Source organism: Schistocerca gregaria, chromosome 11 (genome assembly GCF_023897955.1).
Source record: "Schistocerca gregaria isolate iqSchGreg1 chromosome 11, iqSchGreg1.2, whole genome shotgun sequence".
Lineage (NCBI taxonomy): Eukaryota > Metazoa > Arthropoda > Insecta > Orthoptera > Acrididae > Schistocerca > Schistocerca gregaria.
In genome coordinates this window covers 63,627,060-63,642,493 of record NC_064930.1, presented here as the reverse complement: position 1 = coordinate 63,642,493, position 15,434 = coordinate 63,627,060, and the positions used below count along the sequence as shown (strand labels likewise).

General features: G+C 39.1%; 2 protein-coding genes across 2 annotated transcripts in view; one reads left to right on the top strand and one right to left on the bottom strand.

Annotated features, from left to right (window-relative positions):
* LOC126295467 (uncharacterized) overlaps positions 1–2,871 on the bottom strand; it is a 68,634-nt gene extending 65,763 nt beyond the window's left edge. Inside the window, exon 1 of the mRNA XM_049988003.1 lies at positions 2,764–2,871. Coding sequence (XP_049843960.1) covers positions 2,764–2,871 — 108 coding nt within the window. The remainder of the gene's footprint in view (positions 1–2,763) is intronic.
* Positions 2,835–15,434, top strand: part of LOC126295468 (dephospho-CoA kinase) — a 34,771-nt gene continuing 22,171 nt past the window's right edge. The window contains exons 1-3 of the mRNA XM_049988004.1: positions 2,835–3,391; positions 3,532–3,735; positions 5,189–5,276. Coding sequence (XP_049843961.1) covers positions 3,280–3,391; positions 3,532–3,735; positions 5,189–5,276 — 404 coding nt within the window. The 5' untranslated portion in view covers positions 2,835–3,279. The remainder of the gene's footprint in view (positions 3,392–3,531; positions 3,736–5,188; positions 5,277–15,434) is intronic.

The window sequence follows — 15,434 nt, the reverse complement described above, 5'->3', positions numbered from 1 at the left end:
CAACTACTTACTACAATAACACAAAAAGGAACAAGAAAGATCCATCTCATTTGGTTTTCTGTCAGTAGCAGTGCAGAGGATAGTAATGATAGCATTCTGAAGTCTTTCATTATTGAAATCAAGTGGCATGTTATCACTGGCAGTACACAGCATTAGCTCTCACACCACGATTAATATCTTAGGTGACTAGATTCATTAAAAAAATAGTACTATTTTCTCCTATATGGCTGACAGTAAATAAATTACAACTTCAGCACTCTAAAATTGTAAATATTCTTCTTGTGTGACTGATAAGCAGTTGCTGAACTTTTATTATGCCATCTGTTATTACTGGTTTCTTCACCTTATAATTAAAGTGTGTTTTATCCCAGATGTGCTTCGCTTTTCTTTATAAAGTATCCTACGTCTTTATTCTGCAAACTGGATACATATATTTTTGGTTGTTTTAGATTAAATACAATATTTTTTGTTTATGAAATTGGTGTGCATTTTACTTGCAGTGTTTCTGCTTCTTGTTTATATATTCTGCAAACCATTGCTTCATCCCTCTTTGTTGGCAGAGATTAATGTCAAAAGATTTTGTGTCACATACTCACTAGACAGTTTTTCCCTTTCTGCACTCTTTATTATGCCACATTTGTATTACTTACTCTTCACCTTAGTTTTGGAGATCCAACTGAAGTAGCGTGTGTTCTCACTCAGCACAGTGTTTATGTCTGTTCATTTGTTTTTGTTTGGATTGTGAGCACTGCCACCTTTGAAATACTTTTTTTTTTTAATAGGCCTATATAATTTGTTTGTTTGTGTGTGGGAGATTGAGGGGGGGGGGGGGGAGGGGAGATTGGGGATGGGAAGAGGGAGGAGGGCTGGGGAGGGAGTTACTGCAAATTAATGAAAAAACACACACACACACACACACACACAGACAGACAGACACAGACGCGCACACACACACACACATGAAAAGTGAGGTGAAGCGTAAATAATGTAAATGCAGACAATAAAAAAAGTTGAAAGGCAAAAACTGGCAAGTTTGTACATGAAATGCAGTCTTTCGGCATCAATGTCAGGTAACAGAGGTAAGAAGCAGTAGTTTGAAGAATATGTAAATAAACGGCATAAATACAGTAAGTTTTTAATCTAAAGCAATCCAAAATGTAGACACATATGCACCAATTTGAAAAATACCAGAGAAGATGCTTTATAAATAGAAGTGAAATGTGTCTGCTGTGAAACTCTCGTTAAACCACAGTAAACTGCAGCCAGAGAATAATAACGGATTCCAAGATCTGCTTTTTTTCACAACCACCTAACATACGCAGTGTTTCTATGGGACAATTCCTCTGAAGCGAAAATAATTTTTAACTGCCACAAAATGCCATTACATGCATTGCTGGAGTAATAAACCACGTCATGTGGGGAATACTGTAAAGAGCTTTAAGTACTGACAGCTGCAACACTGTTTATTCTTAGCTGCTTGGTGCATACCAAGGAAAACCATAAAAGCTGTGGAACGCACGAGAATACACATAAGTATGACATACGCCAAGGGGGATGATTAACATCCAAGTTACAAGCCCTAAAAAAACCGAAGTAGTTACACATACATAAGGATACAGTTATTTAATATGTTACCAACTACAGCACACAATCTATCACTGACTGTCTTCAGAAACATTACAAAGATGTGGTTTGAACAAGAACCTTCTATATGTAATAACAGTTATCTCACCTACTAAAATTGCTCCACTATCTGACCACTATATTATTTGAGCATTCCTTAAAATGCTTATTGTGTCATACTGTTGTGTTTTATTTTCTTAATGTATCTGTACTTAATGATTAACATGTGTTCAGAATACCTCCTTTATACTTGTGAAAGTGTTTTTCTTGACATGTGTATTATGTCATACATACTGATCCTTCTTTATTCATTCTGCATGACGCATTCATATTTAACCTTTATTACATGTGTCAAGTATAAACCATTCATATTCCTTTTAACATATTCAAAATATATTACTATGCAATGTGTGTAAAAGGGCATACTCCATCAAAGGGCAACAACTCCGTGGAAAATTCTTAAAAATGGATGAATAAACCTGTGGATAACATGAGCTGGGAAATAATATTCCTTTCTCTTTTTTTCTTAGTGAATACAGACTGTAGGTCAGTGCTCATACTGAATGTTTGTTTTAGTAATTGCTGTTCTCTTGTTGCTATTTCTATCAGAGCAATGTCATACTGAACTCGAAGTTCAGCAGTATATATGTACATTTTACCGGTTATTGGTATCATTCTGACATTCCTGCCCCCACAACTCGGAAACAGATGCTGTGAGTACAAACTTAAGACGTCCAAGAAAAAGTCGATGAAAAGCACGGTTCCAGTGCAATATTTTACGCTGCGTAACTTTTACCAACATTTTGGCAACTAACGCCATAATCAACGCATGTTACTTTTACACACGGAATGAAAACATGATTAAAGACTTCATGAGTCGCGGTGTAGTTTAGAAGTCCATTTTTACAATTGTTAGTTGGATTCTTTCCCTTCATCGTCCGCTAAAAAAACTGCGATCGACAATGACTAAAACACTTCTCGTACAGTATGTGTATATAAAGAAATATTTCTGCATGAGCCAATGAAAATTAATCAAGGTATTTCAACGGAAACGACAATAACAACAAAATGTCAACAAACAACAATTACAATAACAAACGTCATTTAGCTTTTTCATAGGATACACATTGCTTCTTCTACCTTGACGGCTGTGAATTTCCTTCCTTGCCTGTACTTTGGCCTAGTCATGCACAATTCTTGTTGCTCATGATGCGGCAATTTTCCCACGCTCCACGACTTCGCCGCCATTGTTTCTATCAGCTGATTGACAAATTAATGCATACACTGATACTCGAAAGATGGGACAGTAGCAGCCTAGCCAACTTGAAAACATTATTAGTAATAACCATTTTCTTCCCTCTGGCAAGGCTTCGGTCAATTACCACAGGCTTAAATTAGTAATAGAGTTGTTCCAGTTCTAAACTGCGGCCAGTGTGAATTCCTCGAAAGACGAAATCGATTTTTGGCTTGTCAGACCGAGGAGTTTCCCATTCAAAATATCTGCCGACCTCACGCTTATGGCGTAACTAGGGTGTGATTGATGTTTGTGCACTGCTAGTCGTCTGCGTGAAACGAAAAAGAGGACTTCATGAAAAACTTGAGTACGCCGGTAGCGAGCATATATCTACTGTAACAAGTTTTAAGCTATCATCTAAAATGTTTATTGTAGGTCTGACCGGCGGCATTGCTACTGGCAAATCGACAGTGGCTCAAGTTTTCGTTGAACATGGTATTCCTGTGATAGATGCTGATGTCATGGCACGAAAAGGTGTTGATAATGTTCTTTTAGTATCGAAACTTAAATTTATGCATCACATATTTAGCATTTAAATAATTATGTATTACCTTTGAATGGATCTTTTCTTCAGTGACAGTTCGTTGTTACTGTGCCTTTTTTCTATTATGTAGTCGTGGAGCCGGGAAGAAAAGCGTGGCACAAGATTAAAGCTGTTTTTGGAAGTGAAGTCTTTCACCCAGATGGCACACTGAATCGTGAAGCACTAGGTGAAGTCATTTTTGAGAATGTGGAAAAGAGGAGACAGTTGAATGAAATCACTCATCCAGAAATTCACAAGGAAATGTTTTGGGCTGCAGTTAAATGTTTATTTCAAGGTATGTACATTTGTTTGCTACATTTAGCTACCCACTTGCTGTGTTCAAATCTTTGGTTGAATTGGATATACTGCCTACCTGTTGATTTGTTTTTCTTGCACACTTGCATATTTCAGCACATTATGTGTTATCTCCACAACTTTGATGTTACAGTGTTCACAACTAAGAAGCATGGTGCAGAAGCTAAGGCAGTGGTTCTGTAGTACTTAAGATGAAGTGAATTTCAAATCTTGTGCCACTGAATCTGATTTAGCGTTTTGGTTGTTTCTTTAAACCGTTTCAGGCAGGTTTGGTCATATTTTCTTCAAGGTCATGGCATATTTCCTTCCTCATTCATGCCCAGCTGAGAAAAGATGACCATCAGTGAGGCATCAAACTCTTTATTTCCTTTTTCAAGTATTCATTTCTTAACATCTTGTCCATGGCCCACTTGTTAATAATTTTGTAGCTTGGCATAGTTAGCCCTACTGTATGTACATATGAGATTCTCCAGGAACTTTAATAGTTTGGACGAGTCTAAATCAGAAGGTATTATTACTGTTTTGCTTTCAAATCTTATTAATTAAAAAATAAACTGTTTCTTTAGTTGCCCTGAAATGGGCAAGGATTTAGGTCAAATGTCAATGTTACTCTGTGTACCTGGTGGACTTCGGCATAACTTCTGGTGGTCACTTTCTGTTTATACTCTAATCGTAATCTATTCAGCCATTGATTGCTAAGAAGGCAGTAGCTACAGGTATATAAGAATTGAAAGAACACATTTCTAGATGAACTGGACACCATAGTTCCACAAATTTATAGAATGTGTGACTACAGAGACAGATTTAGAATTGCAGAACATATTCTGAGCTCAGAAATAGCTCCATATACATTTTGCCGAGATGCTGTCTCAGTGAAATTGGTCTTTAAGGAGAGGTTTGTTGTTAAAGTTCAATATGTTGCACCCTGGCAAATCAGATACTTCGGAGGAAATGTTGGTGATGGGAAAGTCAGATAATTTTGAACTGATGTAGTGTGTTTCTGACATCTGTTATATATGTTTTACAACTGTATGACAGAGCTTTTTTTTCACTTATGCATATTAGCGTTTTTGGAATATGACATTGTGGCTATCGTATGATAGTGGTACCCCTGAAATCTTGGTTGCAGTAACAGATTGAGCTGTAGCATAGCGTAAAGTCTATGTTGGAAAATGGTGATTCGGTTGTGAAGTGGCTGTGAAATAAAGGATGTGGAAACACGTCAATTTGTAGTGTAGCTCAATGTCTGCAACTGCACTATATTTCATGCAGTTTTCATTAAAAAGTAAAACTACAAGGTAAACTTTGAAAAACTAAATTATCCAATGGAAAATTCTGAGTAGTTTGGTGCACGTTGTGTGTGAGTATTGCACATAAGCTAAGAAAATACAAGGGGTCCATTGTGTAACTTTTGCCTGATGTTGGTGTTGCAGGTCACCAGTTCATTGTGCTGGACCTCCCGCTCCTATTTGAGGCTGGCACCATGATTGACTACCTGCACAAGATTATCGTCGTTACCTGGTGAGAGCTGTACTCGTATGCTGGCACCCTTAAGCAAAGAAGCCACTAGTACCTGCAGATGTAGCCCTTACCGACTGCCAGTGCTTAATTTGTACTTCCCCTTTTGCTGCCACGAATAATGACTTGAATTTTTTTCTACGTATGATCCTGTCCCTTTATTTTGCACTCTCCTCCACTTCTGATGGATCTTTTTCTGCTTGGTGCTTTTTATTACATGAACATTAAATGCAGGGGGGTTGCAGTCAACTGTAATGTCATAGCTATCGGAAGCAGTAACTATGCTCATTGACCTGGTGTATCCTTACTGACAAATATTGTCAAATTTGCAAATTAACTGTACCTAAAGGAATTGCTATGTTACATCATTCCAATTCCTTTGTGATGTGCAATCTTCTGCTCTAAACACATTTTGCAAGTAAATAACTTTCAAACCGGAGCAATAGCTAAACTATTGTAACTGCTAATACAGTGCTTTGCATTATTTGCAAAGTGGCACAATGTAAGCACATAACCAGTACTGTGTAGTAAACATGAGTCAAGAGGAACATTCAACAAGAGTTGTTGGCTTTGACCACCGATATAATGTTAATGACTGCTGTAATGTCACGTTTTTGTGCACACTTTGACAGTTTTGTTGATAATTAGTGAGTTCACTGAATGTTTGTTGCTGTTATTGTTGCTGCTGTAGTCTTCAGTCCTGAAACTGCTTTGATGCAGCTCTCCATGCTACTCTATCCTGTGCAAGCTTCTTCATCTACTGCAACCTACATCTTTCTCAATCTGCTTAGTGTATTTATCTCTTCGTCTCCCTCTACAGCCGCCACACAGAACTGCACTCCGCTCCACTCCATTTGCATTATTACTCTCCACGCTGTCCTCCAATGCTAAATTTGTGATCCCGTGATGCCTCAGAACATGTCCTACCAACCGGTCCCTTCTTCTTGTCAAGTTCTGACACAAACTCCTCTTCTCCCCAATTCTATTCACTACCTCCTCATTAGTTATGTAATTTACCCATATAATCTTCAGCATTCTTCTGTAGCACAATATTTCTAAAGCTTCTATTCTCTTTTTGTCCAAACTATTTATCATCCACATTTCACTTTCATACATGGCTACACTCCATACAAATACTTTCAGAAACGACTTCCTGGCACTTAAATCTATACTCGATGTTAACAAATTTCTCTTCTTCAGAAACTCTTTCCTTGGCATTGTCAGTTTACATTTTATATCCTCTCTACTTCGACAACCATCAGTTATTTTGCTCCCCAAATAGCAAAACTCCTTTACTGCTTTAAGTGTCTCATTTCCGAATCTAATTCCCTGAGCATCACCCAGCTTAATTCGACTACAGTCCATTATCCTCGTTTTGCTTTTGTAGATGTTCATCTTATACCCTTCTTTCAAGACACTGTCTATTCCATTCAACTGATCTTCCAAGTCCTCTTGCTGTCTCTGACAGAATTACGAAGTCATCGGCGAACCTCAAAGTTTTTATTTCTTCCCCATGGATTTTAATACCTACTCCAAAATTGTCTTCTGTTTTCTTTACTGCTTGCTCAATGTACAGATTGAATAACAGTGAGGAGATGCTACAACCCTGTCTCACTCCCTTCCCAACCACTGCTTCCCTTTCATGCCTCTCAACTCTTATAACTGCCATCTGGTTTCTGTGCAAACTGTAAATAGCCTTTCGCTCCCTGTATTTTACCCCTGTCACCTTTAGAATTTGAAAGACAGTATTCCAATCTACAAATGCTAGAAACATAGGTTTTCCTTTCCTTAATCTTTCTTCTAAGATAAGTCGTAGAGTTGGTATTGCCTCACGTGTTCCAGTATTTCTACGGAATCCAAACTGATCTTCCCTGAGTTCGGCTTCTACCAGTTTTCCATTCGTCTGTAAAGAATTCGCATTAGTATTTTGCAGCAGTGACTTATTAAACTGATAGTTTGGTAATTTTCACATCTCTCAACACCTGCTTTCTTTGGGATTGGAATTATTATATTCTTCTTGAAGTCTGAGGGTATTTCGGCTGTTTCATACATCTTCCTCATCAGATGGTAGAGTTTTGTCAGGATTGCCTCTCTCGAGGCCGTCAGTAGTTCTAGTGGCACATTGTCTACTCCCGGGGCACCTTTTTCGACTCAGGTCTTTCAGTACTCTGTGAGACTCTTCACACAGTATCATATCTCCCATTTCATGTTCATCTACATCCTCTTCCATTTCCATAATATTGTCCTCAAGTACATCACGCTTGTCCAGGCTCTTTCCACTTTTCTGCTTTTCCTTTTTTGCTTAGAACTGGGTTTCCATCTGAGCTCTTGATATTCATACAAGTGACTCTCTTTTCTCCAAAGGTCTCTTTAATTTTCCTGTAGGCAGTATCTATCTTGCCCCCTAGTGAGATAAGCCTCCACAGCCTTACATTTGTCCTCTAGCCATCCCTGCTTAGCCATTTTGCACACCCTGTTGATCTTATTTTTGAGACATTTGTATTCCTTTTTGCCTGCTTCATTTAATGCATTTTTCTATTTTCTCCTTTCATCAATTTAATTCAATATTTCTTCTGTTACCCAAGGATTTCTACTACCCCTCGTCTTTTTACCTACTTGATCCTCTGCTGCCTACACTACTTCATCCCTCAGAGCTACCCATTCTTCTACTGTATTTCTTTCCCCCATTTGTGACAATTATTCCCTTACGCTCTCCCTGAAACTCAGTACAACCTCTGGTTTAGTAAGTTTATCCAGGTTCCATCTCCTTAAATTCCTACCTTTTTGCAGTGAATGTAAAAGCAAAAAAATGTGGCTGTGGTGATGGACTGATCTTTAGCTTAGCCTGAGGTCTAGGTTAGATTGGTAGGTAAGTTTGTTTGTGGCTTGGTGAAGCCACCAAATGTGAAACTTAAGAAACCTGGTTGTGATTACAGACTTACCTGTAGTTTAGCCTGCTCGAAAAAATCGCCACTGATGTGACATTATAGTCTCCATGTTGTTTACAGCATTTGTTGCATGTTTCCTACATGACCAGTCAAAGCCGACAGCCGAATATTCCAATTTATGTGTTAACTTCAGGGGATCAACAAATCCTGAGAAATTAAGGCACGACTAAAGAGGATAAAGTGCAGTTATGGTGTTGGCAGCTCATCTCCAGCATGTTCTTGTGGGCAGTTTAGTTTCTGTTGGTCGTAGCCAATCAAGTGATAATATGCGGTAAGTTAGCCAGTGAAAGTCGTTGAGTGTATTGACTTGTTTTGGTGGGACATATGAATTGATTACTTTTGTTTTCGACATGGACTATGAGATTGGTGATTATTGGTCAGGTTGTTATGTGCAATGATGTTGATTACTGGCTGTCTTATTTATTTCTTGTACTGCCTGGTTCTTGGAGTTTGATAGGATTTCATGGAATATTGTTTCATTTTCCAGTGTTAAAGTTTGGTTGTGAGTTGCCATAGCCAACAAATGCAACTGAAGAAAAATGGGCTGTGGTTATGGACCAGTCTGTAGACCAGCCGAGTGATCATTTTCAAAACTTTGTGAGGTATTTTCAGAATGTCCCTATTTCTGAGAAGGTGGTTAGGCAGGTACAGTTTAAATTTTATGAAGTGTTCTGTTTTATATGACAGTATTCCATTATGCTGCCATGTAACTTCATATATGCCTAAAGTCTAGATCAGGGCAAGCGGCAGTACTTATCTACTGCTCATATGTTGGGAATGCATCAGATTGTGTAGTTAGTGGCTAGTGAGATGATTCTGTGACATAACCAAGGAGAGGCAAGAACAGAGGCAATGTATTTCTACCACCAAAAATGAAGCCAATGTCATGTTTGTGTTTTTCATTGTATTTGCGAGTTTTGAGAGAAATATTTTGTGATTATTGCCACATGTATTATAAAGTGGACTGATTTAAGTAGTTTAGTTCTGCATGGCAACATCAGCCATTGTTGCATGTTTCATGAATTAATTGCAGACATGAAAATATATCAAATGTAGTGGTAAAATGACTCTTAAAGAGTCAAAAGTTTGTGTGGATGGAGTTATCTTGAAGTGCAGCAAAAGCTGCAACTTTGAGTAGAGGATCAGAGTTTTTTAATTAAATCGTGGGAGAAGTTAGGTGAATCAATGTTTGTTATTAATAGTTGCACATTCAATATGATGTTAAACATTGATCTACCCACCTGCTCCCATGATTTAATTGAAAAACATTGATCCACTTAACTCAGTATGCTCATGCATGTAGACACATTCTACACCCAAGTGATTTATCGCTAATGGGTCTACAGAACACGAATGAAATAAATAAATAAATAAATAAATAAAATAAAAATAGATTGTGTAGCAACACAGACGAAAGAAATATTTCACTGCTTTTTCAAATATATCATGGACTGTGTTGCTGTCCTTGGTGTGCAGGCACAAGCACTGTTGAAACAGCTGCGACTCAAACAAAGAGCAATTAAATTTATATTCCTCATTTACAACAATGTGTTACCATTTCTTCCAAAAATGCTTCAAAACACGTCTGGGTGCCTACTGCTCTCTCATTGGATGCATAACATAAAAAGCTGACACACCTTCATTTGTTCCCATTATTCTTCACTGCAAGTGCTGACAACATTCCTACATGAAACATGTAAGCACGACACTGGCCCCATTCTTTTACTTCCATATACTCGACATCACGATGACGTTTCTCATTGTTTCCCTGATGCGGTCTAATCATATGCACGGAGACCTGCCTTATTTGCTTCCCACCGTTCACTGTGCAAACAGTTAACTGCAGCAAGCAACGGAAAAGCTGCTGACACGGTAAGTGCAAACAAAAGTATTTCTGCTTCTCATTATTTCAAACCTTCATTACTACAGTTCATCAAAGAACTGACAACTGAACAATACAGAGAAATACTGTGCCTGATACAAACAAAATACTCTGCCCTACAAATACACACTGAGCCCACAGTTTCATGAGCACGATGTATTAATAAAATTTTTAAAAATATGGAAGTATATATTATTAATATTAAAACATCCAAATAAAATTTCAATTGTTAATTTACAAAGTGGTATAAATTTTTCATAGTGCTTCTGTGTGACTTCGCTTGTCTGAATATTTGAAACTAGAGTACAATGTTTTGTGAATTACTAATGAATTACATAATGGTTTACAATTTTACACACTTTTTATGGAAATTTACATATAAATCCATTCCAAATTTAGTATTGACATTTTCATAAGGGCATTGTCTTTCTTCAGATTTCAGTCTATATGATTTTTAGGTATATATTTTTATTCAAAAGCAGTTGAAAGTATTTGTGTCTGTGATTTACATGCAACTATTTATGAAATGTAAAATGTTATGAACACTGAAGTTAATACAAACTAATATAAATATACAGAAAACATTAAATTCGTGCTCAATTCAGTGAAATGGAACGTATGGTTGTAAAATTACATAGATGTGAGAAAAATACACTTTGATCTCGCTGTTCACTAACCGCTTTTTAACTAGTCTTCAGTTACAATCCCTTAGCAGCAGGTACATTACAGTTTTCATCTGCCATTTCATAATAGATCTCTATCTCTATTATTACCTGCTTCCAGATCTGAAGTCACCAATGAACCCATGTGTGGTGGTGCTAGACTCAATGGCAAGCAATTTGAATCCTGATTGTAGAAGACATTTCCACCACCAATATTTAACTGGCATGAGGAGCAGAAATGGTGTCAGAAAGTTCCTGATATCCAGATCTCGATGTCCTGGACTAAATCGCTAATCTGTCTGCATTGGTTCACAATGTAAGGTTGTGTGACACAGTCAGTGTTGATCCATCTGTTGAACAGGGATAAGAGGGGTGCCTCTTCCTGCTATTTGAGTGGAGTGGTTTGTGTGTTGGGTTTCAAAATTCCCCTTCTCTCATCATTACGCAACACATCACACACATTTATTTAGTTAATGTATGGCATTTAAGTAAATTATAATATTGAATTACATTACGCTGTTGCTAAAAACTTAATACTTAATTACAGGCAAATATCTAGTCCTTGTATATGACTGAAATTGAGGCAGACATCAGGAATTCCTCAGAACAGCCTATATATGTTCTGGCACTGCAATATCCCCCAGTGCCTTAGTGTGCTGCATTTGATTGCTGGTGAAGACAACATACCTCATTTAAAAAGCAAATCTGCGCATCTTCCATGCTTCATTCTCAGTTGAGATTGTGCGGGATTGATCAAACCCAGCGCCTGTCTCAATGACACTTTGTAATAACTGGCATAGTTGTGGGACATTTTGGAGCCATTTTCTCCTCTAGGAATTGATGTTAACCCGAATGAGAATGTTTACAAATGCAAGATGTCTTGAACAAAGTCATTTGATTTTGAGATCACAGATTTCGGGATGTACCCATAGTGTAGGGATGGCTAAGATCTTAATGTGTTCCCAGATCAATGCTTCTTTCCTTCACAGATTTGGGAATGATGACTCATCACAGGTAGCCACATGGTGGGAGTAGCCATAATTGTTTCAAAAATAACACACGTAGTATTATTAAGTTGGACATGAGTTTTGTTTCTGTGAGTGCTGTTAAACTGTGCTGGTGCTCAATGCTCTGCTGCAGAACGTATCGAGCTCAGTGCAGAAGTATGCAGAGTTGTTGCTGAAGATCTATACTTGGTTCCACAAAGTTTTTCAACAAGACTATTTCTTGTCCTCGGCTGAGTAGCATCTTTTGCTAGATGCAATTTAACCCTCAAGCAGACAACCCAATTTTCGTAACATGAGCATGTGTGCTATGTAATTTGTACGCATGTAAAGAATAGCTGTCTTCATTATGAAGGTAAACATGTACAAGCAAAATCATAGTTTAATCTTAGTTAAATTTTGGTAAAAGCAACTTATAATATATGAGCTAAATCAATTTTTAACTGAACAGTTAGAAAATAAACTTTCCTTGTATCATTTTGTTGCCATGTACAAATGTTACCTCACATTAATGACCCATTCGGCCCTTTATACAGTGCAGTTGCATCGGTTCCCACCCATTCATTTACTGATTGTCTTGTAGACAACTGCCTCATTGTGGGTTTAGCTAGCTCGGATCTGCGGCACTTTGTCGTTGCGTGGATTGTAAATTTTTTCTCGTCTGGCTTGCCGTTAATTTTATATTACTGCTGCTCATTTGAACTTGTGACAACACACTTTACCAGTGTGTTTGCTGAGGCAATGGTGAGGGAATAGGCATGGGCACACAATTGTGAAAAAACAATTGGACAGTGCAAGACAAATAACATTGTGGTTGGCGCACATAATAAATAGGTGTACCAACTCGAGGGTTTAAAGACTAAGTTTTATTTATTGCGTCAACCAGATATAATGGCTCGTTATTGTAGTTCAGGCATGTCATCAGTATAGATATCCGTAGCTGTTATTAAGATGGAAGCAAGTCACTTCTTTCTTAGCAGCTTTAGGTCTAAGCCTCTATTTTTGGAAGTTATCTGCCAGTACAGAAAAATCTATTAAAAACAAAGATTCCAAGACTTACCAAGCGGGAAAGCGCCGGCAGACAGGCACATGAACAAAACACACAAACACACACACAGAATTACGAGCTTTCGCAACTGGCAGTTGCTTCGTCAGGAAGGAAGGAAGGAGAGGGAAAAATGAAAGGATGTGGGTTTTAAGGGAGAGGGTAAGGAGTCATTCCAATCCCGGGAGCGGAAAGACTTCCCTTAGGGGAAAAAAAGGACAGGTGTACACGCGCGCGCGCACACACACACACACACACACACACACACACACACACACACACACACACACACACACACACACACACACATCCATCTGCACATGGCTGTGTATGTGCAGATGGATGTGTGTGTGTGTGTGTGTGTGTGTGTGTGTGTGTGTGTGTGTGTGTGTGTGTGTGTGTGTGTGTGTGCGTGCGCGCGAGTGTACACCTGTCCTTTTTTTCCCCTAAGGGAAGTCTTTCCGCTCCCGGGATTGGAATGACTCCTTACCCTCTCCCTTAAAACCCACATCCTTTCATTTTTCCCTCTCCTTCCTTCCTTCCTGACGAAGCCGCTGCCAGTTGCGAAAGCTCGTAATTCTGTGTGTGTGTTTGTGTGTTTTGTTCATGTGCCTGTCTGCCGGCGCTTTCCCGCTTGGTAAGTCTTGGAATCTTTGTTTTTAATATATTTTTCCCATGTGGAAGTACAGAAAAATCATATGTCAGGATTTTGTCCACAGTTTCAAAAAGTGACTTTTTGCTGTTGCCATCAGAACCAAATTTCTTACATGATGCATCTGCCATATTGGGACTGTAAATGCTGAAGAGCAGTAGGGCTAATACCAAGCAACCAGGTAAGCCATTTTGGAGGAATTTCTGGCTTCTGATTGTTACCCACAATGACATGGAATCCTCTTTTACCAATCGTGTTGTCAGTAAGCTTTGTAACCTTTGATGTAGGGTTATACACCACTGGCCATTAAAATTGCTACACCATAAAGATGATGTGCTACAGATGCAAAATTTAACCGACAGGAAGAAGATGCTGTGATATGCAAATGATTAGCTTTTCAGAGCATTCACACAACGTTGGTGCCGGTGGCGACACCTACAACGTGCTGACATGAGGAAAGTATCCAACCGATTTCTCATACACAAACAGCAGTTGACCGACGTTGCCTGGTGAAACGTTTATTTTGATGCCTCGTTTAAGGAAGAGAAATGCGTACCTTCATGTATCAGACTTTGATAAAGGTCAGATTGTAGCCTATCCCGATTGCGGTTTATCGTATCGCGACATTGCTGCTAGCATTGGTTGAGATCCAATGACTGTTAGCAGAATATGGAACGGTGGGTTCAGGAGGGTAATACGGAATGCCGTGCTGGATCCCAACGGCCTCGTATCACTAGCAGTCGACATTGCTGCTAGCATTGGTTGAGATCCAATGACTGTTAGCAGAATATGGAACGGTGGGTTGAGGAGGGTAATACGGAATGCCGTGCTGGATCCCAACGGCCTCGTATCACTAGCAGTCGAGATGACAGGCATCTTATCCGCACGGCTGTAACGGATCGTGCAGCCACGTCTCGATCCCTGAGTCAACAGATGGGGACGTTTGCAAGACAACAACCATCTGCACAAACAGTTCGACGACATTTGCAGCAACACGGACTATCAGCTCGGAGACTGTGGCTGCGGCTATCCTTGACGCTGCATCAGAGAAAGGAGTGCCTGCGATGGTGTAGACGAACGTGTGTGCACGAATGGCAAAACATCGTTCTTTCAGATGAATCCAGGTTCTGTTTACAGCATCACAACGGTCGCATCCGTGTTTGGCGACATCGCAGTGAATGTACATTGGAAGCGTGTATTCGTCATCGCCATACTGGCGTATCACCCGGCGTGACAGTATGGCATGCCATTGGTTACACGTCTTGGTCGCCTCTTGTTCGCATTGACAGAACTTCCAACAGTGGATGTTACATTTCAGATGTGTTAGACCTGTGGCTCTACCATTATTCAATCCCTGCAAAACCCTACGTTTCAGCAGGATAATGCACAACTGTATGCTGCAGGTCCTGTACGGGCCTTTCTGGATACAGAAAATGTTTAACTGCTGCCCTGACCAGCACATTATCCATATCTCTCACCAACTGAAAACGTCTGGTCAATGGTAGCTGAGCAACTGGCTCGTCACAATACGCCAGTCACTACTCTTGACGAACAGTGTTATCGTGTTGAAACTGCATGGGCAGCTGTACCTGTACACGGCATCCAAGCTCTGTTTGACTCAATGGCCAAGCGTATCAAGGCTGTTATTACGGCCAGATGTGTTTGTTGTAGGTACTGATTTCTCAGGATCTATGCACTCAAATTGCGTGAAAATGTAATCACATGTCAGTTCTAGTATAATAGATTTGTCCAATAAGTGCCCGTTTATCATCTGCATTTCTTCTTGGTGTAGAAATTTTAATGACCAGTAGTGTATTAATCAGTTTATAGAGTAGGCCTTGTCTCCAGGCAGGTAAATCAATGAAAGCCACATATTTTTTTCATCTTTTTCCGAAAGTGCTCTTCAGTATGTGATGTAAGATGCAGCTTCAGTTGGCTCATTTTGTAAGGATCACAATATATGTAATG